Source organism: Lithobates pipiens, unplaced genomic scaffold (assembly GCF_037356315.1).
Source record: "Lithobates pipiens isolate NorthernLeopardFrog02 unplaced genomic scaffold, aLitPip1_a1.2 Scaffold_8, whole genome shotgun sequence".
NCBI classification, from domain to species: Eukaryota; Metazoa; Chordata; class Amphibia; order Anura; family Ranidae; genus Lithobates; species Lithobates pipiens.
The window spans coordinates 215267753-215292380 of record NW_027507903.1 but is presented as its reverse complement, the minus strand read 5'-3'; the positions used below and the strand labels follow the sequence as shown (position 1 = coordinate 215292380).

At 43.4% G+C, this 24628-nt stretch overlaps 1 protein-coding gene across 1 annotated transcript in view; it reads left to right on the top strand.

Moving 5' to 3' along the window:
• Nucleotides 1–4584: 4584 nt before the first annotated feature.
• Nucleotides 4585–24628, top strand: part of LOC143960154 (uncharacterized) — a 226091-nt gene continuing 206047 nt past the window's right edge. The window contains exons 1-3 of the mRNA XM_077468464.1: nucleotides 4585–4762; nucleotides 4850–4945; nucleotides 17826–17915. Of these exons, the coding sequence (XP_077324590.1) occupies nucleotides 4850–4945; nucleotides 17826–17915 (186 nt within the window). The 5' untranslated portion in view covers nucleotides 4585–4762. The remainder of the gene's footprint in view (nucleotides 4763–4849; nucleotides 4946–17825; nucleotides 17916–24628) is intronic.

The window sequence follows — 24628 nt, the reverse complement described above, 5'->3', positions numbered from 1 at the left end:
TAGATCAATCTACAGGCTTTTGTTGCTGCTAGTATGATATTTCTGTGGGTGTGTTGTGAACACTTCATCACAGCACTCAGTTGTACTGTACCCACTGATATTGCATAAATAAATGAATTTATTAATGATTTTACAGAAGTTTGAAAGTCACAGTAAAAAAAAAAAAAAAACATCTTTTGCACATAACCAGAAGTAGTGTAATATACTGTACATTATTTTACTTTACTATCCTAACCACTTGCACTTAAACCCTCCTCCTATCCAGACCAATTTTCAGCTTTCAGCACTGATGCATTTTGAATGACAATTGCACGGTCATACAACACTGTACCCAAATGAAATGTTTATCATTTTTTCCCCCCAAATAGAGCTTTCTTTTGGTGGTATTTGATCACCTGTGCGATTTTTATTTTTTGTTAAAAAAATGTAAAAAGACTGAATTATTTTTTTATTTTGTTATAAATTTTTAAAACAGGTAATTTTTGTCCGTCATTGATGTATGCTGATGAGGCGGCAGTGATGGGCACCAATGGGTGGCAGTGATGGGCACTGATCGATTACACTGATAGGCAGTACTTCTATGTGGCACTGACTGGCACCAGTGGTGGGCATTGATAGGTGGCACTTGTGGGCATTGATAGGTGGCAATTATGAGGCATAATTGCCTCTTCCTCTTCGAGACCGATGTCCCTTTAAGGTGAGCCGGTGATGCTTTCAGCGTGAGGAGAAAAAAAACCCGATCACAGAGCTTTTGTTTTGATCATGTGATCAGCTGTCATTGGCTCACATGGCTCACATTGGCTCAGATCACATGGTAAGGGGCCAGGACCAGCCTCTTACTCAGATCGTGATCACCCGAGTCTCTGACTCGGGTGATCACAGCGAGGGAGCGTGCACAGGGGAGGCCGTCGGGAATTCACATCCGCGCTGTGGCTGTCATTCAGCCATAGCGCGGATGTCAGGTGGTTAAGCATAGTTAAAAACGTTCAAGAACATGTGGAGGATAGATGGATCATGCACTGATGATCACAATATTATTGTTTGTACCTATTGCTTTCAATATTTTATAGTTTACACAAACATATTTTAAATATATACTGTGTGTGTGTACACACACACACACACACACACACACACACACACACACACACACACACACACACACACACACACACACACACACACACACACACACACACACACACACACACACACACACACACACACACACACACACTATATTACTATTGTATTGGGATACCTGCCTTTGCATGCACATGAACTTTAATGACATCCCAGTCTTAGTCTGTAGGGATCAATATTGAGTTGGCCCATCCTTTGCAACTTTAACAGCTTCAACTCTTCTGGGAAGGCTGTCCAGAAGGTTTAGGAGTGTGTCTATGGCAGTGTTTCTCAACTCCAGTCCTCAAGGTGCCCAAACAGGTCATGTTTTCAGGATTTCCATTATTTTGCACAGGTGGTTTGACCAGTTTAACTGCTTTAGTAATTACCACAGCCATTTCATCTGAAGGAAATCCTGAAAACATGACCTGTTGAGGACCAGAGTGGAGAAACACTGGTCTATGGGAATGTTTGACCATTCTTCCAGCAGTGCATTTGTGAGGTCAGGCACTGATGTTGGGCCAGAAGGCCCTGGTCACAGTCTCTGCTCGAATTCATCCCAAAGGTGTTCTATTGGGTTGAGGTTAGGACTCTGTGCAGGTCAGTCAAGTTTTTCCACCCCATACTCACTCATCTATGTCTTTATGAACCTTGCTTTGTGCACTGGTGCGCAGTCATGTTGGAAGAAATGGGCCATCCCCAAACTGTTCCCACAAAGTTGGGAGCATGAAATTGTCCAAAATGTCTTGGTATGCTGACGCCTTAAGAGTTGCCTTCACTGGAACTAAGGCCCCTGAAAAAACAACCTCAAACCATAATTCCTCCTCCACTAAATTAATTGGACAAGTGCACAAAGCAAGGTCCATAAAAACATGGATGAGCGAGTTGGAGGTGGAGAAACTTGACTGGCCTGCACAGAGTCCTGACCTCAACCTGATAGAAGACCTTTGTGATAAATTAGAGCAGAGACTGCGAGCCAGGCCTTCTGATCCACATCAGTGCCTGACTCCACAAATGCGCTTCTGGAAGAATGTTCAAACATTCCCATAGACACGCTCCTAAACCTTGTGGACAGCCTCCCAGAATAGTTGAATCTGTTAGAGCTGCAAAGGGTTGACCAACTCAATATTGAATCCTACAGACTAAGACTGAGATGCTATTAAGGTTCATGTGCGTGTAAGGCAGGTGTCCCCAATTCTTTTGGTAATATAGTGTATACAGTATATATACTGTGTGTGTATGTATGTATATATGTATATATGTGTATGTGTGTATATATATATATATATATATATATATATATATATATATATATATATATATATACAGTATCTCACAAAAGTGAGTACACCCCTCACATTTTTTGTAAATATTTTATTATCTTTTCATGTGACAACACTGAAGAAATTACACTTTGCTACAATGTAAATTAGGGAGTGTACAGCTTGTATATTATTATATATTGTATATAATGTAAATTTGCTGTCCTTTCAAAACAACGCAACACACAGCCATTAATTTCTAAACCGCTGGAAACAAAGGTGAGTACACCCCTAAGTGAAAATGTCCAAATTGGGCCCAATTAGCCATTTTCCCTCTCTGGTGTCATGTGTTACAAGGCCTCAGGTGTGAACGCGGAGCAGGTGTGTTAAATTTGGTGTTATTGCTCTCACTCTCTCATACTGGTCACTGGAAGTTCAACATGGCAACTCATGGCAAAGAACTCTCTGAGGATCTGAAAAAAAGAATTGTTGCTCTACATAAAGATGGCCTAGGCTATAAGAAGATTGCCAAGACCCTGAAACTGAGTTGCAGAATGGTGGCCAAGACCATACAGTGGTTTAACAGGACAGGTTCCACTCAGAACAGTCCTTGCCACGGTGGACCAAAGAAGTTTCGTCCACATGCTCAGCGTTATATCCAGAGGTTGTCTTTGTGAAATAGACGTATAAGTGCTGCCAACATTGCTGCAGAGGTTGAAGGGGTGGGGGGTCAGCCTGTCAGTGCCCAGATCATACGCCGCACACTGCATCAAATTGGTCTACATTTTCTAAAGATGATGCACAGGAAATCCCACAAACAGTTTGCTGAAGACAAGCATCCTAAGGACATGGATTACTTGAACCATGTCCTGTGGTCTGATGAGACCAAGATAAACTTATTTTGTTCAGATGGTGTCAAGCATGTGTGGCAGCAACCAGGTGAGGAGTACAAAGACAAGTGTGTCTGCCTACAGTCAAGCATGGTGGTGGGAGTGTCATGGTCTGGGACTGCATGGGTGCTGGGGAGCTACAGTTCATTGAGGGAACCAAGAATGCCAACATTTACTGTGACATACTTAAGCAGAGCATGATCTCTTCCCTTTGGAGACTGGGCCGCAGGGCAGTATTCCAGCATCATTATGACCCCAAACACACCTCCAAGGTGACCACTGCCTTGCTAAAGAAGCTGAGGGTAAATGTGATGGACTGGCAAAGCATGTCTCCAGACCTAAATCCTATTTAGCATCTGTGGGGCATCCTCAAATGGAAGGTGGAGAAGCACAAGGTCTCTAACATCCACCAGCTCCGTGATGTCGTCATGTAGGAGTGGAAGAGGACTCCAGTGGCTCCCTGTGAAGCTCTGGTAAACTCCATGCCCAAAAGGGTTAAGGCAGTGCTGGAAAATAATGGTGGCCACACAAAATATTGAAACTTTGGGCCCAATTTGGACATTTTCACTCAGAAGTGTACTCACTTTTGTTGCCAGCAATTTAGACATTAATGGCTGTGTGTTGAGTTATTTTGAGGGGAAAGCAAATTTACACTGTTATACAAGCTGTACATTCACTACTTTACATTGTAGCAGAGTGTAATTTCTTCAGTGTTGTATATATAATAAAATATCTACAAAAATGTGAGGGGTGTACTCACTTTTGCAAAAGATAGTGTATATATACTTAAGATAAAAGAGCATTTCACCATGAACTTCTAGTGATCTGTTAGTGAAAAACATTCCATATGCTACTACGGTTTGTGTTGTAATTGTCTAGATTCTCTCCAGTCCTTAGAATAGACACAGGAGGACCAATTCTAGTGCAGTGATTTACTTGTCTGGAAGCCTCCTATTTTAATTGCTCTTACACACACACTTGACTTTATCCTTGCTAATATTTTACTGCAGCTTTGGTATTAACAAATGGATAGGGTGACCAGTGGCGATATCTCATGATTAGTTTCAAAAGGGAATGATTTGCTTGTCTGGAAGCCTCCTATTTTAATTGCTCTTACACACACTTGACTTTATCCTTGCTAATATTTTACTGCAGCTTTGGTATTAACAAATGGATAGGGTGACCAGTGGCGATATCTCATGATTAGTTTCAAAAGGGAATGATTTGCTTGTCTGGTCATGCTTGACTCCAGAGATCAAACAGTGTGTCTATTTGCTTTTTGTTCCCATAGTTCATTGGAGTGTGCATGGTAAACTTGTATAAGCTGAGTATAAGCTGTGAGACGGCAGGTTTTACCATGGAGACTGTGGTATTTCTATTTGCTTCTCCTGTTTACAGCAGTGTCTTGGAGTCCAATGTTCTGATTCCTCACTTATTCTCTGGAAGGGTGTTTTCTCTTGGGGAGACTGACGAGACTAAAGGAAAAGGGTATACATCATACTTGCAATAACTATTCTCATAAATGAATTACATTTTACTTTCTGATCATGTCTTATGTGTTATCTTCACTTGCAGATGTCCTCCTCAAGACAAGCCTTAATTCTGGAGCAGAAGGCCCAGACCCACTTGTGTTCTGCAATATTTAATGAGCGGTCCAAGCAATGGGAGAAGGTATATTGATTATCTTTTAGTATAAAAACTGCAGGTGCATTTTATTCTACAGAAATGTAATGTTTTAAATAGAGACGTTACTATATGTACCCTATAAGTACCCAGGAAAATATTTTTCATTGTCTATAAAAGACTAGAATGCATAAGTGTTTTCTTGCTTTGCTAGATGAGAATATAGGAGATAAACATAAGATGTATTTCCCTTTTTTTTTAAAGCAAATTGCCAGCTGCAACCCTTTTTGTTTTGCAAAAAATACATATACTCAGATTCAGTGGAGACTCACAAACCAAATTATAGTCTAAAAGATGCAGTTACCGTAATTTCAGAGCAATGGCTTGCAGATCTCACTGTAGCACAATGAGACCATTAACCACGGATACCCATGGCAGAGAAATTTACTGTGCACCTGAAGATATTCCCACAGAGTTTAATTAACTTAAGCAATCGAGAATGTTCAAATGGAAAAGTGAATGTTCATTCAGCTTAGTAAATAAGATGAAGCTGTGTTCACACCAATCATGTGCTAGCAAAAATGTTGTTTTCTTTACTTCCTTCGCCAAAACTGGATATTCAAAGTGAACACAGGTTCAGCTTATTTGCTTTCATTTACATTGCAAACTGAACATATATTGAATAAGATATTGCTGTGCTCATCTCAAATCTCAATAGTTTATACATAAATAAAACACATCAGGTTCTAAAGGGATGTGACCGCATGATAATACTTAAAATTCTGGAAACCCTCTGAAAAATGCTATACACCCTTTGTAGCAAACTTTGCACAAGAAAAGGGGATTTTAGTTCACATACACTGCAATACATGTTTGTTCACCTTTTTTATTTTTTATATATTTTTTTTTTTTTAATTCTAGCTCCCCTATGTATCAATATAGCATTAATGTACTTATTTTTCAAAAATAAAACAGCTTTCCATTAATTCTACACAGGCTTACCTCACTCTCTTGATAACGGTTTAAACACACTGCTTGATTACTTCTGTCTTACTTCCTGGTCAGACTTTAGGTCATGACACAGGCGTCAGGTCACCTGAGGCAAGATGACAGGAGTGCACTGCTAAGGTAGTGGACCCTATGGCTGACTGTTGCGGATGGAACAAAAATGGGTTGTTCAGGAAAGCAGGTCCACTGGAGCACCAACACGGATCCCACGGGGAGCTAAAGCATTCGATTCCCCAGGGTGCGGAGTCTAAGGCCGCGTACACACGGGCGGACTGTTCGCCCAACCTTGTCCGCTGAACAGTGTTTGGGCGGACAGTCCGCTCGTGTGTGGGCTTTCAGCGGACAGTTTCAGCGGACAGTTGGACGGACAAAGTCTTTCGGAAATTCCGAAAAACTGTCCGCTGAAACTGTGTTTGAGCGAACAGTCCGCCCGTGTGTGGGCCTGTCCGCTGTACTTTCGAAATGAGCGGACTGTTCCCGCTCGGAAAGTCCGCCCATTTCGAGCGCGTGTACAGGTAGGCGGGGCCCGCGAAGGACACGTCGCGGGCTCCGCCGCCTGGAATGGGCTTAAAGGGGAACCCCAACGCCGAAAAAAATCGGCGTGGGGGTTCCCCCCAAGTCCACACCAGACCCTTGTCCGAGCACGCTACCCGGCCGGCCAGGAAAGGGGGGCGAGCGAGCGCGCCCCCCCCTCCTGAGCCGTACCAGGCCGCGTGCCCTCAACATGGGGGGTGCCTTGGGGAAGGGGGGGCCGCGCGGCCCCCCCACCCCAAAGCACCTTGTCCCCATGTTGATGAGGACAAGGGCCTCTTCCCGACAACCCTGGCCGTTGGTTGTCAGGGTCTGCGGGCGGGGGGCTTATCGGAATCCGGGAGCCCCCTTTAAGAAGGGGGCCCCCGGATACCGGCCCCCCACCCTATGTGAATGAGTATGGGGTACAATGTACCCCTACCCATTCACCTGTGAACTAAAGTACAATAAAAAACACAACACAGGGAAAAAATATTTTATTGCACAGCTCCGGGGGTCTTCTCGCCGGACTCCTCCGCTATGTGTGTGTAGCTCTTTTGCTAGCGGAGGAGTCCGGCTTTCTTCCTCCCCGCCGCCGGCCTCTTCTCCCGACTTCGGGGGTCTTGTCCCCCTCTTCGGTTCTTCTGCCGGGCCACTGCGCCTGGTCCGGTGGCCCGGTCTTCTGTCGCCGTCTTCCGTTCTTCTGTCGCCGCCTTCGGTTCTTCTGCCGGGCCACCGCGCCTTCTTGTAGCTCTTTTACAGGCGGTGGCCCGGTCTTCTGTCGCCGCTGTCGTCGCCGCCGCCGCCGCCTTCCGTTCTTGTTCTTCTTCTTGTTCTTCTTCTTCTTCTCCTGGAGATGTTGACTCGACGAGCTCTCCGGCCGGAATGCCAGAGCCGCGCTGTGCGGTCACTTATATAGTGACAATGGGGCGGTGTCACATGGTATATGTCACATGGGTTGGTCACATGGTGACCCCGCCCCCTTACGATGTCATAGTCCCCATGTGACATCAACCCATGTGACCAACCCATGTGACATATACCATGTGACACCGCCCCATTGTCACTATATAAGTGGCAGCGGAGCGTGTCCCTGGCATTCCGGCCGGAGAGATCGTCGAGTCAACATCTCCAGGAGAAGAAGAAGAAGAACAAGAAGAAGAACAAGAACGGAAGGCGGCGGCGGCGACGACGACAGCGGCGACAGAAGACCGGGCCACCGCCTGTAAAAGAGCTACAAGAAGGCGCGGTGGCCCGGCAGAAGAACCGAAGGCGGCGACAGAAGAACGGAAGACGGCGACAGAAGACCGGGCCACCGGACCAGGCGCGGTGGCCCGGCAGAAGAACCGAAGAGGGGGACAGGACCCCCGAAGTCGGGAGAAGAGGCCGGCGGCGGGGAGGAAGAAAGCCGGACTCCTCCGCTAGCAAAAGAGCTACACACACATAGCGGAGGAGTCCGGCGAGAAGACCCCTGGAGCTGTGCAATAAAATATTTTTTCTCTGTGTTGTGTTTTTTATTGTACTTTATTTCACAGGTGAATGGGTAGGGGTACATTGTACCCCATACTCATTCACATAGGGTGGGGGGCCGGTATCCGGGGGCCCCCTTCTTAAAGGGGGCTCCCGGATTCCGATAAGCCCCCCGCCCGCAGACCCCGACAACCAACGGCCAGGGTTGTCGGAAAGAGGCCCTTGTCCTCATCAACATGGGGACAAGGTGCTTTGGGGTGGGGGGGCCGCGCGGCCCCCCCTTCCCCAAGGCACCCCCCATGTTGAGGGCACGCGGCCTGGTACGGCTCAGGAGGGGGGGCGCGCTCGCTCGCCCCCCTTTCCTGGCCGGCCGGGTAGCGTGCTCGGACAAGGGGCTGGTGTGGACTTGGGGGGAACCCCCACGCCGATTTTTTTCGGCGTTGGGGTTCCCCTTTAAGCCCATTCCAGGCGGCGGAGCCCGCGACGTCTCCTTCGCGGGCCCCGCCTACCTGTACACGCGCTCGAAATGGGCGGATTTGCCTCCGCCTTACGTGGGCGAGTCCGTTCATTTCAAAAGTTGAGCGAACTGTTTGCCCAACCTTGTTCGTCAAACAGTCCGCTCGTGTGTGGGCAAGTCCGCTCATGCAAATTTTGAGCGGACTGTTTGATGAAACTGTTTGCCGAACAAGGTTGGGCGAACAGTCCGCCCGTGTGTACGCGGCCTTAGAGCCAGCAGGTGTTCACCAGAACCTCTAGTGGTGAGGATTAGGGATGAGCCGAACACCCCCTGGTTCGGATCGCACCAGAACCTGCAAACAGACCTAAAATTTGTGTGAACTTTAGAACCCTATTAAAGTCTATGGGACTCAAATGTACGAAATCAAAAGTGCTAATTTCAAAGGTTAATATGCAAGTTATTGTCCTGAAAAGGGTTTGGGGACCCGGCTCCTGCCCCAGGGGACATGTATCAATGCAAAAAAAACTTTTAAAAACGGCGGTTTTTCAGGAGCAGTGATTTTAATAATGCTTAAAATGAAACAATAAAAATGTAATATTCCTTTAAATTTCGTATCTGTTGGGTGTGTATAGTATGCCTGTAAAGGGGCGCATGTTTCCCGTGCTTAGAACTGCCCCTGCACAAAGTGTAATTTCTGCAGGAAAAAAGTCATTTAAAAGCACTCACGGCTATAATGAATTGTCGGCTCCCCGTAATACAGAGAACAGTCATTGAAAGTCATTGATAAAAGAAAAAAAAATGCGTGGGGTTCCCCCCAAATTCAATTACCAGGCCCTTGAGGTCTGGTATGGATATTAAGGGGAACCCCACATCAAATTTTTTTAAAAATGACGTGGGGGTCCCCCCAAATATCTATACCAGACCCTTCAGACCTGGTAGGAATTTTAAGGGGAACTCCACGCCAAATTTAAAAAAAATGGCGTAGAGTTCCCCCCAAAAATCCATACCAGACCCTTTATCCGAGCAGGCAACCTGGCAGGCCACAGGAAAAGAGGGGGGACGAGAGAGCGCCCCCCCCCTCCTGAACCATACCAGGCCACATGCCCTCAACATTGGGAGGATGCTTTGGGGGTCTGTGACCCCTCAAAGCACCATGTCCACATGTTGATGGGGACAAGAGCCTCATCCCCACAACCCTGGCCGGTGGTTGTGGGGGTCTGTGGGCGGGGGACTTATCAGAATCTGGACTCCTCCTTTAACAAGGGGACCCCCAGATCCCGGCCCCCCATTTGAAATGGTAACGGGTATATTGTACCCCTATCATTTGACAAAGAAAGTGTAAAACATTGTTAAAAAGACACAGACACCATTGTGATAAGTCCTTTATTAAAAATAAAAAAGTAAAAAAAAGATTCCAGGGGTGGTAATCCACTCTTGGTATCCTGCAATGGCTGATCATCTCTCCGGGGTCCAGCGATGGGTGATCTCTTCTCTGGGGTCCAGCGATGGGTGATCTCTCCCAATGATGTCCAGTGGGCACATCCTGTCTCCACTGGAGACACTGCGGGAATCCCGGCAGCCTGAGAGTTCTTAGCTGAGGAGGACGGGGGCCACCCGTCACCTGACCCCGCCCCCCTCTGACGCAAGGGAAAACCCGGGCTTCCCCAGTGACGTGCGGGTGACCCTACCCCCCCTGATGCAAGGAGAAACCTGCGTTACATCAGAGGGGAGTGGGGTCACCCGCACATCACTGGGGAAGCCCGGGCGGGGTCAGGTGATGGGTGGCCCTGTCCTCCTCAGCTAAGACCTGTCAGGCTGCCGGGATTCCCGCGGTGTCTCCAGTGGAGACAGGATGCGCTGCGCTGGATGTCATCGGGAGAGATCATCCATCGCTGGACCCCTGGAGAATAAATCACCCATCACTGGATACCAAGAGTGGATTACCACCGCTGGAATCTTTTTTTATTTTTAATAAAGGACTTATCCCAACAGTGTCTGTGTCTTTTTTAACAATTTTTTACATTTTCTTTGGGAAATGGTAGGGGTACAATGTACCCTAACCATTTCAAGCAGGGGGGGCCGGGATCTGGGGGTCCCCTTGTTAAAGGGGCTTCCAGATTCTGATAAGCCCCCGCCCGCAGACCCCCACAACCACCGGCCAGGGTTGTGGGGATGAGGCCCTTGTCCCCATCAATATGGGGACATGGTGCTTTGAGGGATCACAGACCCCCAAAGCATCCTCCCAATGTTGAGGGCATGTGGCCTGGTACGGTTCAGGGGGGGGGCGCTCTCTCGTCCCCCCTCTTTTCCTGCGGCCTGACAGATTGTGTGCTCGGATAAAGGGTCTGGTATGGATTTTTGGGGGGAACTCCACGCCATTTTTTTTAAAAAATTTGGTGTGGAGTTCCCCTTAAAATCCATACCAGACCTGAAGTCATTTTTTTTTTCATTTGAAGCGGTGTTCCCCTTAATATCCATACCAGACCTGAAGGGCCTGGTAATTGAATTTGGGGGAACCCCCTTTTCTTTTTTTTTTTTAATCAATGACTTTCAATGACTGTTCTCTGTATTACGGGAGCCGACAATTCATTATAGCCGCAAGTGATTTTAAATTACTTTTTTTCCTGCAGAAATGACACTTTGTGCAGGGACAGTTCTAAGCATGGGAAACATGTGCCCCTTTACAGGCATACTACACACACCCCCCAGGTCCGAAATTTAAAGGAATATTACACTTTTATTGTTTCACTTTAAGCATTATTAAAATCACTGCTCCCGAAAAAACGCCAGTTTTTAAAACTTTTTTTTGCATTGATACTTGTCCCCTGGGGCAGGACCCAGGTCCCCAAACACTTTTGATGACAATAACCTACATATAAGCCTTTAAAATTAGCACTTTAGATTTCTCCCATAGACTTTTACAGGGTGTTACACGGCTTTTCGAATTTGCCACGAACACCCCAAATTGTTCGCTGTTCGGAGAACGGGCGAACAGGCAATGTTCGAGTCGAACATGAGTTCAACTCGAACTCGAAGCTCATCCCTAGTGAGGATGGACTGTGCTGCAATTGGCTCCAGGATGCGGCTCCCAGGGTCTCCCAGCTCATACTCACAGCAGGCTACAGGAGGATAGAGAGGAAGCAGCAGCTCAGGACAACAAAGAATAGTCAGGAGATAAGCCAAAGGTCGAGGCAACTAGCAGACAAGGATAGACAGAGAACACGCCAAAGGTCAGGGTAACAAGCAGGCAGGGATAGTCAAAGAACAAGCCAAGATCGGTAACAGAAATGGATGTAGAACACGCAGCAAGCAGGAAACCAAATATGCAATATTGCTTGGGCAAGGCAGGCTTGTTAAATAGTGTATCCTGTAGAGCAGTGGTCATCAACCCTGTCCTCAGGGCCCGCTAACAGGCCAGGTTTGCAAGATAACTGAAATACATCACAGGTGATATCATTTGTTGCTCAGTGGTTGCAGTGATTGCAGTATTCTAGTCTACATCTCCCCAAAGTAATACATAAAATCTGACCTGTTAGTGGGCCCTGAGGACGAGGTTGATGACCACTGCTGCTGAGGGAAGATTACTTAACCATGCAGGTGTGAGAGTGCAGGCCCAAGGCTGATACACAGACCAGAGGTAAGCAGACAGACAGGGCATGAAGGTATTACTGGTGATTTATGACAACAGGAAGGAGTTGACCAGTTGAACTCATTAGCACACACCCTGCATCATCTACCCTCAGCTGGTCAACTCCTTCCTGTCATGAAGTCTGACCATGAAGTAAGGCAGAAGTAATCGAACAGTGTATTTAAACAGCTATGAAGAGAGTGAGGTAAGCCTGTGTAGAATTAATGGAAAGCTGTTTAATTTTTGCAAAAGAAGTACATTAATGCTTTATTGGCACATAGGGGAGCTGGAATTTAGAAAACAAAAAAGATGAACTTAGCCCTTAAGCTTGCCAGTGGTGACAAAGTAATTCTTCTCTGGCCAGTCCCTAGTCTGCTCTGCAAAGTGCAAATATAGTTGGCCTCATAGGTGACTCTCATCCTGACTTCATTACCTGAGCTGGTAAGAAGAATCATGCAGCCTGGTAAAGTGTATGTCATGCTAATTTGTTTTCTAGTTTTGGATAATATTCTGTCTCTGCTATATCTTACCCCATGGCTTGTGTGCAGCTTGGCATGCAGTTCATATCCTTCAATAAGTCAGATCTTATGTACAGATCTTTAGATTTATTGAAAAGAACAAGATGGGGTGAAACTTATAACAAAATAAAAAGATACAAAGATACATACTATACACTAAAAACACATACATTCAACACTAAAACAATGTCTTCTACTACTAAAATGTATGGCAGATGCTGGGTACAAGTCAGTCCAGTCCTTACCAGCGGGGCTGCCTCTATGGAAATGGATGTTCCTCCAGGCTTAACACGTGTCCAAGATGGTAACTGGTTTCCTCCACATGCTTTTTCTTCCTCTGAGTAAGAAATCATGACACAGAGGCACAGTAGTTTCAAAACTGATTTAGGCACTAACGTGAGATACATATTAACAATGTGTGATGAGTCCATATTGACCATTAGGTGGAGCCCAAAACAAAGTTCAAGATCAACAATAGCCGAGGGATGACCCTCCTCAACTGGTATTGATCCATACAACTGTTTGGATTTTCTGAATTAAGGTAAAAAAAACTCCCTACTATCTTTTGCATTGCTAAACACTTACCTGTCTCCCGTCACCGCTCCAGTGCTGTTCTGACTGAAGCACCGCTCCTCTCACTTCCCGATCTCACAGGAAAAACTGAGCCATAGGCTCCTTCTGCTGTCATTCAAACTCCTGTTAGGAGGGACCAGGGTTGTGGCTTACCAGTGCTGTGTTTGTCTATGGTGCTGTTCTGACTGAAGCACTGCTCATCTCACTTTCCGATCTCACAGGAAACACTGAGCCATAGGCTCCTGCTGCTGTCATTCAAACTCCTGTTAGGAGGGACCAGGGTTGTGGCTTACCAGTGCTGTGTTTGTCTATGGTGCTGTTCTGACTGAAGCACTGCTCATCTCACTTTCCGATCTCACAGGAAACACTGAGCCATAGGCTCCTGCTGCTGTCATTCAAACTCCTGTTAGGAGGGACCAGGGTCGTGGCTTACCAGTGCTGTGTTTGTCTATGGACAATTTTGACACATTTTTGAGACCATTAGCATTAATACAGCAATCAATGCTAAAAAATTGCATTGATTACTATAAAAATGTCACAGCCAGTGAAGGGGTTAACCACTAGGTGGCGCTGTAGGGGTTAAGTGTGTCCTAGGGAGTGATTCTAACTGTGGGAGGGGATGGGCTGTGTGTGACACGTCACTGATTAGCGCTCCTGATTACAGGGAGAGCTGATCAGTAACATAGTCACTAGGCAGAACGGGGAGATGTTTGTTTACATTAATTAGCATCTCCCCTTTCTTCCTCACGATCGAGGGTATCCCCGTAGACATCAGGTCTGTGGGACCCACGATCATGGTCACAGAAGTTCCCGTCACACGCGTGACTGCAAGCTGCCTCTTAAAGAGCAACGTACAGGTACGTTAATCTGCCTGTACGTGCCCTTCTGCCGCAGTATATCTGCGTGAGGCGGTCAGGAAGTGGTTAAAAGGAAGCCCATGAAAGAAATAAATAAAAAAGCAAAAATTCATACTAGACCCTTATCTAAGCTTGCAGCCTGGCTGACCAGGAAAGTGTGTGTGTGTGTGTGTGTCATCATTTCCCCCCTTCCTGAACCATACCAGGCCACATTCTCTCAACATGGGGTTGGTACCTTTCCTGGCAAAGCACCTTGTCCCTATGCAGTTGCAGCCTCTGTATCTCATGACAGGTTATGAAAGTGAAGACAATGAATTATGACAAAAAGGAAACTAGCAATGCCAAAGGAAGGTTATCAGTGGTAGCCAACATATTACACTTAACATAGATTTTCTTCTACTTCAGACCATCCCTAAAAACTCATATCTTCAGAGAAGCCCATCTGGCCCCCATCTAACAACTGTACATTTATTTTCTCCATCAGCTTGACGCTTCCTCTTAGATTGTAAGTTTTAACGATCAGGGCCCTCTGATTCCTACTGTATTAAAGTGTATTGTATTTGTACAGTCTACCCTCAAGTTGTAAAGTGCTGCATAAACTGTTGGCGCTATATACATCCTGTATAATAATAATAATAATACCCCAGGCAACATCTAAATTTAAAGAGTAACCCCACTTTTGTTGAGAAAAAAATTCCCCTCTGGGTGATCTATGTACAGTGCCTTGAAAAAGTATTCACAACCCTTGAAATTTTCCACATTTTGTCATGTTACAACCAGAAACTTAAATGTATTTTATTGGGATTTTATATGATTTGCCAACACAAAGTGGCACATAATTGTGATGTGGAAAGAAAATGATAAATGGTTTTCAAATTTTCTTACAAATAAGTATGTGAAAAGTGTGGCGTGTATTTCTATTCAGCCCCCCGAGTCATTATGTTGTAGAACCACCTTTTCACTGTAATTACAGCTGCAAGTCTTTTTGGGTATGTATCTACCAGCTTTGCACATGACATTTTTGCCCATTCTTCTTTGCAAAATAGCTCAAGCTCTGTCAGATTGAATGGAGAGCACCTGTGAACAGCTATTTTTAAGTCTTGCCACAGATTCTCAATTGGATTTAGGTCTGTGCTTTGACTGGGCCATTTTAACACATGCATATGCTTTGATCTAAACCATTCCATTGTAGTTCTGGCTGCATGTTTAGGGTCGTTGTCCTGCTGGAAGGTGAACTTCTGCCCCAGTCCCAAATATTTTGCAGACTCTAACAGGTTTTGTTTTACGATTGCCCTGTATTTGGCTCCATCCATCTTCCCATCAGCTCTGACCTGAAGAAGAGCATCCCCACAACATGATGCTGTCACCACCATGTTTCAGAGTGGGGATGGCGTATTCAGGATGATATGCAGTTAGTTTTCCGTCACACATCGCGTTTTGCTTTTAGGCCAAAACGTTCAATTTCAATCTGACCAGAGCACCTTCTTCCACATGTTTGCTGTGTCCCCCACATGGCTTCTCTCAAACTGCAAACAGGACTTCTTTTGGCATTCTTTCAACACTGGCTTTCTTCTTGCCACTGTTTCATAAAAGCTAGATTTGTGGAGTACACAACGAATAGTTGTCCTGTGGACAGATTATCCCACCTGAGCTTTGGATCTCTGCAGCTCATCCAGAGTTACCATGGGCCTCTTGGCTGCTTAATACTCTCCTTGCCCGGCCTGTCAGTTTAGGTGGACGGCCATTTCTTGGTAAGTTTACCGAAAATAAGGGCCTCTTTCCCTCAACCGTGACTCGTGGTTGTGGAGGTCTGTGGAAATCAAAATATGGAACCTCCCTTTAAAAAAGGGGGTGATATACTGCCCCCTAAATGTAAATAATTATGGGTTACATAGTACCCCTACCCAATCACAAAAAAAAATGCAAATAGTAATAAAACACACAGTTTTTGACAAGTCCTTTAATTAATAAAACAGTTCCATATCAATCACATGGGAATGAACCCCCCCCCCCCCCCCCAACTTGCCAATGGAAAAACATCCACTCCCCAAACACTTCCAATCAAGTCGCTTCACTCTTGCTGAATGACATCTACTGGTCCCTGCTGTCATATTGTAAACAAGTGTAGGGGGTGATTCTCCTGGGTGATGTAATTGATGAAATACGGACATGACAGTATTTGGTCAGTGATGTTGTGGGATTATGTCCACATATGGTTAATTATTTCACCTTGGAGACCACGCACCATTTTTTAAATTGCAGTGGTGAGGAGCAGGAGAATGAAGTGATGTGATCAGACATGTCAGTAGGCTTTTTGCTTCCACTGGTCAGCAAGCATTGTTCATTGTACTTGGCCTCATCTCCAATGCTCGAGGATGTGATTGATGGTAAATTTGCACCTCCAGACATTTTTTGGTTTATTAAAGGACTTGTCAAAAACTGTGTGTGCTTACTTACTGTTTCAATTGTTTCATTCACATGATGGGGCAGTATCTGGGGGCCCCTTATTTTTAAAGGGGCTTCCAAATCCCCCTGCCTTCAGACCCCCACAGCCACAAGGCAAGGGTTGTTGTGAAGGGGCCCTTGATCTCCTCAACATGGATCATCCTCCATAACGGTCTAGTAGGGATTTGGAGTGGAGGGGTACATTTTTAATTTTATTTTGCATGGGGCTTCACACTTTGTACACTAGTACATACTTACACTAGTATGAATTTTGGGTTGACACCATGCCATTTTTTTAACACTCTCCACCCCTTTTACATTCACGTGCCAGCTGTGAATCCCCAACTAAATGTGCTGGGCCGGGATGAGTGACTGGTTCTTAGAATGCTGGCTCTATAACAATCAGGAGCCATGAACAAGAGATTTAGCAGAACTGGTAATACTACTGTTAAATATTTTACTTTCCATTGCAACTGGAGATCCACTTGGCCAAACGCCCATTTATTCAGACATTCACACAGGAATTTCCATACACTTTGTACACTGTTGTCCCTTATTTCTTCTTCTGATCGAATGTTCTTGAGTGTATAGCATTAGGCTATATTCTCTTTTTCTCAAATTTTCTTTAACTCTTCTATTCAAATTTTCCTAAGGCTATTTTCTATTAGGAATAGATGTCAGAGGATGTTATATTTGCAAGGAGAAAGGTGACATATAGACACTGACATTCCTTACATATTACAAACGTTATGGGTATTATTTGTGACTTTTGCGAGAATACTGAGACATTTGCAAAGCAGTCCCCTGAGAGTTGCACATGCTTTTCATACTTGTTCAAGGTAATATAAATGATCATCTATGGTATTTAGGTACTGAGCAGTGACAAGACCCCCGACTATATGCAGCTTTCCGCTAAAAAGTTAGTGATTTAAATAAAAGGTGCCTACGTCTTTAACTTAATAATGATTACTCAGTAATGGAAGCATACATTTTAAGAGTAAAAATATTTCTATATTGTGTAGCCTGCTTTGCAACACTGAGATCTCGATTAACAAAGTGAAAGTGTTTTTCTTACAATAATATTTTTCAGAACTGAGCAAAATTTAACAATTACTTTGCGTAATCTGATTTTTTTCATTCCAAGAGGAAGTCAATTTTGAAAATAAAACACACTTCCTATCAAAAACAGATCTGGTATCAATAGTATGGTGTTCCTTAATTTATCTAAGTACACATCTTTCAACATTATCATATGTGTTTTTATGCCAAACCAATCAACATATTTAAGTTTACAGATTTTACAGTTGTTTTACCATATAGTAAACAGGATTAGACTGGATATTAAAAATATATTTAATAAGTATTCCACAATTTTTTCTATATGCTTTAAAATTGGTTATAGTCACAAGATGGTAAAATACACATGTATTAATCTCCATTTCTCTCTCTCCATATTATGTAGGCTGTGGAACACTATGAGATGTTGTTGAGGATTCTGAACAGAAGACTCTTCTCTGAATGTGCAGACATGCAGCAAAATTACAAGCAACTGGTAATTATGCACAATATTTAAAATGATCATTACAGTAAAGTCTGTTGCCCCAAAGGACTTTAATATTAATGAATAACTCCACTTTCATGGGAAAAAAATAGATAATAAAAAAAATAATATACAGTATCTCACAAAAGTGAGTACACCCCTAACATTTTTGTAAATATTTTATTATATCTTTTCATGTGACAACACTGAAGAAATGACACTTTGCTACAATGCAAAGTAGTGAGTGTACAGCTTGTATAACAGTGTAAATTTGCTGTTCCCTCAAAATAACTCAACACGGCCATTATTTTCTTTGGCCACCATTATTTTCCAGCACTGTCTTAACCCTCTTGGGCATGGAGTTCACCAGAGCTTCACAGGTTGCCACTGGAGTCCTCTTTCACTCCTCCATCACAACATCACACAGCTCCACATTTTGTCATGTTACAACCAAAAATGTAAATGTATTTTATTGGGATTTTATGTGATAGACCAACACAAAGTGTATATAATTGTGAAGTGGAAGGAAATTGGTAAATAGTTTTCAAATTTTTTTACAAATAAATATCTGAGAAGTGTGGCGTACATTTGTATTCAGCCCCCTTTACTCTGATACCCCTAATTAAAATCGAATTGAACAAATTGCCTTCCGAAGTCACCTAATTAGTAAATAGAGTCCATCTTTGTGTAATTTAAAGCGATTGTAAAGCTTTTTTTTTTTTTTTTTTGCTTTTTTTTAAAATAAAAAACATGTCATACTTACAGTACGATAGAAATTCAGAATGGTAGCAAGAGTGTAAGCATGACATCCACATAACTAATAGATTAGTAATAGCAACCTACATTTTACTTCACGACTGGTTTCCTTTAGTTCACTGACACAGAGTAGGTATACAGGTCGAGAGCTTTGAATGCATTCTGATTTAATTTGCTGAATGCATAATCTGAGATTTAGGGCCAGTTCACATCTGAGCAATGTGTTTTGGTGTGTTGCGTTTACATGTGTTTTAGGTGCTTTCGCTTTGAACTCTATAGAATGTGATTTTGATGAAAGAGCATCAAAGATGCAGCACAGGGGACATTTTTTACTTTTAAAATATCTATTGACAATTTTGCAAATAGACACTACAAAAGAACTGCCGTCAATGGAGCATGTAAAGAAAGCAAATACAATACATAAGATATTGAAACCCACAATATCAATTTAAAAACAGTAAAGGTATCAACTCTCTAAGTAAGGGCCAGAACCTCACCACCCCATACATATAGCTGAGGGGGACATACCCAGTTGAAATTACCCCAAAATCAGGGTGCTAAAGATGTGGGGTGCAATTATAAACTCTTGGGTAAGGAAACATATATTCAAAAAAAAAAAGTGTGAAAAAAAGATAAAGAATGGAAAAAGAGCACATAACAGAGAAGAGAGGTCCGAGCCAGGGTCGGGGAAATAGAATAGTCAAAAAATCTAGAGAGCGGTGCTAAGTTAAAGTACCAGAGAGATATGCATATACAGTGCCTTATAAAAGCATTCACCCCCCCCCTTGGCTTTTTACCTATTTTGTTACATTACAGCCTGTAGTTTAATGTTTTTTTTAATCTGAATTATATGTGATGGATCAGAACACAATAGTCTAAGTTGGTGGAAGTAAAATTGTAAAATGATATACATAAAACTATTTTTCGGAAATGAAAAACTGATAATTGACATGTGCGTATGTATTCACCCCCTTTGTTATGAAGCCCATAAAAAGCTCTGGTGCAACCAATTACCTTCAGAATTCACATAATTAGTGAAATGATGTCCACTTGCGTGCAATCTAAGTGTCACATGATCTGTCATTACGAAATTACATTTTGAAAGGCCCCAGAGGCTGAAACAGCTAAGCAAGAGACTAACCAAACGCTGCCATGAAGACCAAGGAACTCTCCAAACAAATAAGGGACAATGTTGTTGAGCAGTACAAGTCAGGGTTAGGTTATAAAAAAAATATCCAAATCTTTGATGATCCCTAGGAGCACCATCAAATCTAAATTTGTTTCATTTTATGCATTATTAAAATCACTGCTCCCAAAAAAAAAAAGTCAGTTTTTAAAACTTTTTTTTGCATTGATACATGTCTCCTGGGGCAGGACTCAGGTCCCCAAACACTTTTTATGACCATACCATACATATAAGCCTTTAAAATTAGTATTCTTGATTTCTCCCATAGACAATTCATTATAGCCGCTAGTAGTTTTAAATTATTATTTTTTCCTTTATAAATGTTGTGCAGGGACTGTTCTACACACGGGAAAATGTGCCGCTTTACAGGCATACTATAGACACCCCCCAGGTACAAAATTTAAAGGAATATTTCACTTTTATTGTTTCACTTTAAGCATTATTAAAATCACTGCTCCCAAAAAAGTAAATTTTTAAAACTTTTTTTGCATTGATACATATCCCCTGGGGCAGGAACCAGGTCCCCAAACACTTTTTATGATAATAACTTGCATATTAACACTTCAAATTAGCACTTTTGATTTTTCACGTTCGTGTCCCATAGACTTTAATGGTGTTCGCGTGTCCGAACAAATGTTTTGCCTGTTTGCATATTCTGCTGTAAACCGAACTGGGGGGGGGGGGGTTATTCGGCTCATCCCTACACATCACCCAAAGAACACCACTGCTGAAAAACATCCCCACAGCATGATGTTGCCCCCACCATGTTTCACTGTGGGGATGTTTTTCAGCAGTCGGGACTGGCAAACTGGTCAGAGTTGAGGGAAAGATGGATGGTGCTAAATACAGGGATATTCTTGGGCAAAACCTGTACCACTCTTTGTGTTATTTGTGGCTAGGACGGAAGTTCACCTTTCAGCAGGACAATGACCCCAAACACACTGCTAAAGCAACACTTGATGGGAAAACATGGAAATGTGTTGGAGTGGCCTAGTCAAAGCCCAGACCTCAATCCAATAGAAAATCTGTGGTCAGACTTAAAGATTGCCGTTTGCAAGCGCAAACCATTAAACTCGAAGCAGCTGAAGCAGTTTTGCAAGCAGGAATGGGCAAAAATCCCAGTGGTAAGATGTGGCAAGCTCATAGAGACTTATCCAAAGCGACTTGGAGCTGTGATAGCTACAAAAGTTGGCTCTACAAAGTATTGACTTTAGGGGGGTGAATGGTTATGCACATTTACTTTTTCTGTTATTTTGTCCTATTTGTTGTTTGCTTCACAATAAAAAAGCAAAAAAAAAGTTGTGGGCATGTTCTGTAAATTAAATGATGCAAATCCTCAAACAATCCATGTTAATTCCAGATTGTGAGGCAACAAAACATGAAAAATGCCAAGGGGGTTAATACTTTTGCAAGGCACTGTATGTGCCCCCGGCTCCCAGGTTTGTTCAAATTGTTCAACAGTGTCCTGCAAGATGCTAATAATATTCTCATTTAGCATGATCCAGGTAACTTTTTTCTTAGCCTGTGCCAGGGACACTGTAGATTGTTTCCAGAATTTGGCAAGAATCATTTTAGCTTCTAGCAAGATAAAGAATATCAATCATTGTAAGGGGTATTAAGGAGTGCTTTATGTGGAGTCTGGGGAACCGATTGTCTCATTTGTCAATTTGAAAATTGTGTTCCAGTAACCCCTACCAGATATGGCACATTGTCCCCAGCATCTGACAGCCTCAGAAACACAAAGATACAGAAGGATATATTTTGGCCAACCGAGTTGGCACCAAGTACCAACGGGTGAGCACCTTCAAATTTGCCTCCATCCAGTATAAGCCACTGTGTTGCTCTCTGGCAATAGTTTGCTGTTGTCCTGGGAGAGCCCCGTTCCTCCGTTGATGTTACGTGCCCCGTTATATGTAGCAAGGAAGAGGCGGGATTTAAAAAATCTGTTACCAAAATAAGCGATTGATCACCGGTTGTTTGTGAGTAATTTCTTTGGTTTATGAATAAAACTCATTATTATACATACTACACTATGGATATGCTTCTTCCTTGTTACATATAACGGGGCACGTAACATCAACGGAGGAACGGGGCTCTCCCAGGACAACAGCAAACTATTGCCAGAGAGCAACACCGTGGCTTATACTGTGGAGGCTGATCCACCCCGGACGGGGTAAGATCTTTGGTGAGAGCAATCACATTATCATTCACTGTGCACTGGGAGCAGCAGTTGCAGATACCTTTTGAAGATATTCACGGAGGATTTTTCACTGTTTATTTCTCACTATTATTATTCACCTGCTGTTTATGATGTGTCATTTAGCACATTGATTTTTATAAACGTGGGACTTTCACAGATTAATATTCTTAATAGGGCTTGATATTGTTTTGTTAAAAAAATTTCTTTCCAAAATTATCCTTTCATTTTCTCTGATATCTTATGCTCAAATCTCACTTGGGATTTGCACGATTGTCACTTGTATTTCAATTACCAGTTTTTGCAATTGTATATTCACTCATTGTACATTTTTATAATAAGGCTTGCACTTTTATGGTATTAACACAGATGCATGTGATTTTATATGGAATTTTCCAACAACACTAGACATCAACGTTTGTTACAAAATAATTTTTTAGTTTTTTTTGTTTTTTTATTATTTACCAGCATGCTGAAAATTTACACACTAGCTAAATTATAGTTTCTTTTCACAATTCTGATTTCGTTTTTTTCACCATTTTAGTATTTAAACATAAAGGTATAGCGCCAAGTCTATTTCCCTTTTCATCTTATCATTATTTCCACCCATATAGGGTGGCAAATTAAATAGAGGCCGCTCATACCACAGATATATTAATTAGCCCCATAGCGCAACCTTCCCCCATCCCTGTTTTTCAACATTCATAATACCCCTGTAAGATCTCAGGCAACAACTGTGTCATAGCTCTGGGTACCTTTCTTCTTCCAAATCTGTGTCCCAGTCCTCCATATAGGGGAGTCTTGGGGGAGAACCCAGTTGCAACCCATAGACCAGGGAAATACCACCATGCTGATCTGCATCTTGCATACACCATGTGGGACTTTTTGTAACGCACTGCACCTAAGCTGCACAGGTTTGAATGGGGCCGCAAAAATTATTGAAGATAAGTAGTCATAGATGCGTAGGGCAAAGCCAACCGTTTAACTCTGCTTAATGCTTTAAAGCGGAGGTCCACCCTAAAGTGGACCTTCCGCTCATTGGAATCCTCCCCCCCTCTGGCGCCACAATTGGCACCTTTCAGGGGGGAGGGGGGTGCAGGTTCCTGTACAGTACAGGTATCTGCACCCACTTCCGGCGTAGATTCTGCAGAAGGTACGCCTCTTTCCGCAGAATCTACGCCCCTTTCCGAAAGTCCCCCGCTGCCTGCTGGGAAACACACGGATCCCAGAGACAGCGGGGACCATCCTTATTGCGCAGCGCGACTCGCGCATGCGCAGTAGGGAACCGGGAAAGGAAGCCGAAAGGCTCCACTTCCTGATTCCCATACCCAAGATGGCAGCGGCAGCACCCGAGAGACGATCAAGAGATCGGCTTCGGCTGCCGACATCGCGAGCGCGCTGGGCGGGTAAGTATCATTATTTTAAAAGTCAGCAGCTGCAGTATTTGTAGCTGCTGGCTTTTAAAAAAAAAAACGGCGGAACTCCCGGCGGACTCCCGCTTTAATTGTATCTTGATATAATACAGACTTTCAGACAATAAGGGAAATTAATACAAGGTGTCTGAGATAAACTTTGTCTCAACTGGAACAGCTGCCTAGAACAAACAAACAGCTTTGCAAGGAGAATTATGACCAAAGCTCTTTTGGCCATACTTGGATCACAGAAGTGCATTTAGTTCTGCACTTCTCCGATCCAGATTCAACTGACAGTGGAATAAAATGCTGTGTCGGCTGACATCGCAGAGCCAGTCTAGGCTCTGCAGAAATCCTGACTATAATGTCAGGATCTGCCCAAATGCTTTACTGGCAGATGGCTCAGCCTCTCAGCATGCTCCAGCGAGCCAGCCTCTCTCGCCCCCTGTAAGCCAGGTGCTCCAGTGAGTACTGGAGGGGCAGGGCAGAGAGCCAGTGACTGATAGGCATGGCCCTCTGCCAAGTGACGACCAAGAACTCAGTAATCAGCAGTCATGTGATTGCTCAGTTGTTGGTCTTACAGCTGGTGGGGGGACAGCTTCAGCATCAGACCAATGCTGTATCCACATAGGTGAGTTTTTTTTTGTAATCCCATACTTCTCTTTTAAATTAAAATTTTCTAAATTGTGAGGAGAAAATGAATGCTAAAAGTTAATTGGTTGAATTGGGCAAGAGCACCAGTTGAGGCAGAATGTATCTCAGACACTTTTCTTAAGGTAGCCATTTTATATACTGTTACCAGTTTCATATTCTTTATAGTGGACTTATATTGGAGTAAGGAAAGAAAAAGGTATAGAAGATAATGGCTTTCTTTCTTTTTTAATTTTTGACAATTTTAGAATATTTTGAAAGTTTGATACTACACTCTGTCGATACTCCACATTATTTGAATAGCTGCTGTACAAAGGTTACATCATTAGTTTTTATTATTTTATTGTTTACAATGATGTTCTGCAGTGCTGAATGACAATTGGACTTGGAACAGCTTATTCTTTTATACACTTTCCTTCTATTGCTGTCATGGTAACAAGAGAACAAGCAGTATGAAGACAGACAAGGCCAGAGCAGGTCTTAAAGTGACTGTCATCACCAAAAAGCCAAAAGCAGGTCCTTT